The sequence below is a fragment of the Sardina pilchardus genome, chromosome 20 (genome assembly GCF_963854185.1).
Source record: "Sardina pilchardus chromosome 20, fSarPil1.1, whole genome shotgun sequence".
NCBI classification, from domain to species: Eukaryota; Metazoa; Chordata; class Actinopteri; order Clupeiformes; family Clupeidae; genus Sardina; species Sardina pilchardus.
The window spans coordinates 9820407-9822906 of record NC_085013.1 but is presented as its reverse complement, the minus strand read 5'-3'; the positions used below and the strand labels follow the sequence as shown (position 1 = coordinate 9822906).

At 50.0% G+C, this 2500-nt stretch overlaps 1 protein-coding gene across 2 annotated transcripts in view; it reads right to left on the bottom strand.

Moving 5' to 3' along the window:
- Window positions 1-2457, bottom strand: part of trim9 (tripartite motif containing 9) — a 43868-nt gene extending 41411 nt beyond the window's left edge. For both annotated transcript variants that reach the window (XM_062523320.1, XM_062523321.1), the window contains exon 1: window positions 1561-2457. In XM_062523320.1, the coding sequence (XP_062379304.1) occupies window positions 1561-2439 (879 nt within the window). In that variant the 5' untranslated portion in view covers window positions 2440-2457. The remainder of the gene's footprint in view (window positions 1-1560) is intronic.
- Between the last annotated feature and the right edge of the window lie 43 nt (window positions 2458-2500).

The following is a 2500-nucleotide window of genomic DNA, read 5'->3' as shown; positions in this document are numbered from 1 at the left end:
TGTCTGTTCTTTGAAGTGATGGGATAGAACTGCCCTTGTGGTACCCCTGGCCAGAAAAGAGCATTGCAGTCAGAAACCATGTGTATACATCCAGCCCCACACATGCGTACAGACACACAAATACACAGACACACACACACACACACCAGCAAGCCTCAATTCCATACCATGTTTATTTCAGATCAGAAAACACTCCACTGACTGACAGCTGTTCTTCTGGCAGCTGGGAATCCTGTTGTTTTGGAAAACTAGACAGCTGATTGGCTAAATTTATGGAATCCAATCTGTAGCCCAGTCTCGGAATGCCCTTTCTGATCACAGCGCCATAATTCCATTCGCCTGTAGGGTGAAACACGACCTGGTGACAGCCAATTTGTAATGTTATAACGCAGCATATTACGTTACCCATCATTGTCTGAAGTTTAGGGTTTTGCGGAGTGGCCAATCTTGCACCTGTTGCTGACAGGAACCCCTTCTATGGTCTAATCTTACAGGAGTCTGCTTCTGTCTCTGTGGCTCCAAAGAATGACTACTCTCTACAGGCCCAACACAAAAGAAGCCTCTGTTGCCTAGAAGTCACCATGGAGACACACAAACCCTCCCTGAAGGGAGTACCTCCAGCAGCACCTCTGAAGTGGAAATATTATAACCTACAGCAACACAGTGGAACCACACTGTTGGAGAAGGACATTCACTTAAATGCACAGTAAAATAAGAGACTGGAGTGTCTGTCGGTTGTTTACACTTTTGGTTTGTGTGGGGCTCATCTCCAAATTGCAGTTTGAGATTGCAGAGACAATACTAACACAGCAACACAGCTGTTTAGATAACTTACATGCCAGAGTACACACAAAACCTCACTGATATGAATCAAAACACAGCTCAACAGGCTACCTTCACGTGACCTACAATCAGAAAAATAGCCAAGGTTATTAGCCTCTTTCCACGCAGTGGACCACAACCATGTTAGTGCGTCGACAACCAGTTTTTAAGGAAGCATTTCTCTACATCTTCAACCCTTGGTCTGATGAACTGGATTAGGGAATCGCCTAGCACCTCGACGTGACCAGAATTGTAAGAGCCGCGGCTGTCGTTGCCCACTACAGCGGCACGTTCCTGTGACAACTTATTTACGTAGATACCTCCCAGATCACGGAGCCTCCGGCGATAGCTCCCCAACAGTTTTCTGGATGTATATCATGCGGTCAAACCACACAAACACATTAGTGCGTCGATATAGCATGACCATGACCATGACCATGGATTTCAGAAAAAAATATTTGTGTCTACATTTATGGGGCATGTTCCACTTTTGAAACATGGAAATGGTAATGTGAATAGCCTATGACTGTGGCAGGTGACTGAGTAGCTATTAGGGATTCCTTGTGAAATGCCCATATCAAACACCATCACTTCAACAGTACAGCGGGTCATTGCGGAGGACCTGCTCTGGCTGTGACGTTTTGGGGACAGATTCTGATGCAGCACATTTACCTGCATATCACTAATTCATGGTCTGCGGTCACTCATAAGATTTTTTTTTTCTGTTTACGCATTTACCTTGTGCAATTTCCACATCGCCCCGAGAGCTTTGACTTCGTGCGTCGAGTGTTTGCCTTCCTCCAGGCACTGGTAGCACACGGGCGTCTTGCACTGGACACAGTACATGCTGAGATTTTCCAACTCATGTTCCGTGCAGGTGGATATCTTTCGCGGACTCGTCCGGCGGCTGATGCGGCCCTGAGCTGGGGGCACCAGACGGTGCTTGGCCAGCGGACCCCGAGGTGGGTGACACCGCAGCCGGCACGGGTCGCAGTAGAAGACATCACACTGCTCGCACATCACCGTAGCTTCCCTGGGGCTCTTCTCGCATAACTGACATTTAAGCGCCGCCGCTTTGCTCTGTTGGTACCGGTCGACCACCCCTTCCAGGACCCGGTTCTTGGGGAAGCCGCGAAGTCCCCGGTCATCTAGAATAAGGCTGCGGTGGCACTGCGGGCAGGTGATACAGGAGTTGCGGGGGATCGGAGGCAGTCCTCCGGGGAACGGGAGCAAGTGTTGTTGTTGAGGTTGTGGGGGAACGGCAGGGGGAAACACCCGCACCCCGTTCGGGGATTTTTGGCAAGGGGTGGTCGGCGCACTGACGAAGCCCCCATACGAACCATAGCCGCTGTCAGCTTCACTGTATAGGCTCATCTTGTCCAGGTCCAGGTAGTCATAGTCGGACACACCGGAGCCCGATGCCCGGCTGCTCTGTGGTGACTCGGCATCAGGAGTTTGCACTAGGATATTCCGCGCACAAGCAAGGCAAATGTTGTGAGAGCACGGCAGAATTATAGGCTCCCGGAAAAAAGACCCACATACAGGGCATTTCAGCTCTTCTTCCATCTCATCCATGGTTTTATATGAGGTCAGGTTCCCGAGTGTAAGACTCTCCATTTGACGGCTGTTACTGAATCGGCGACCCGGTTCACTTTGAGCGCAGCGGGTAAGAGATGAA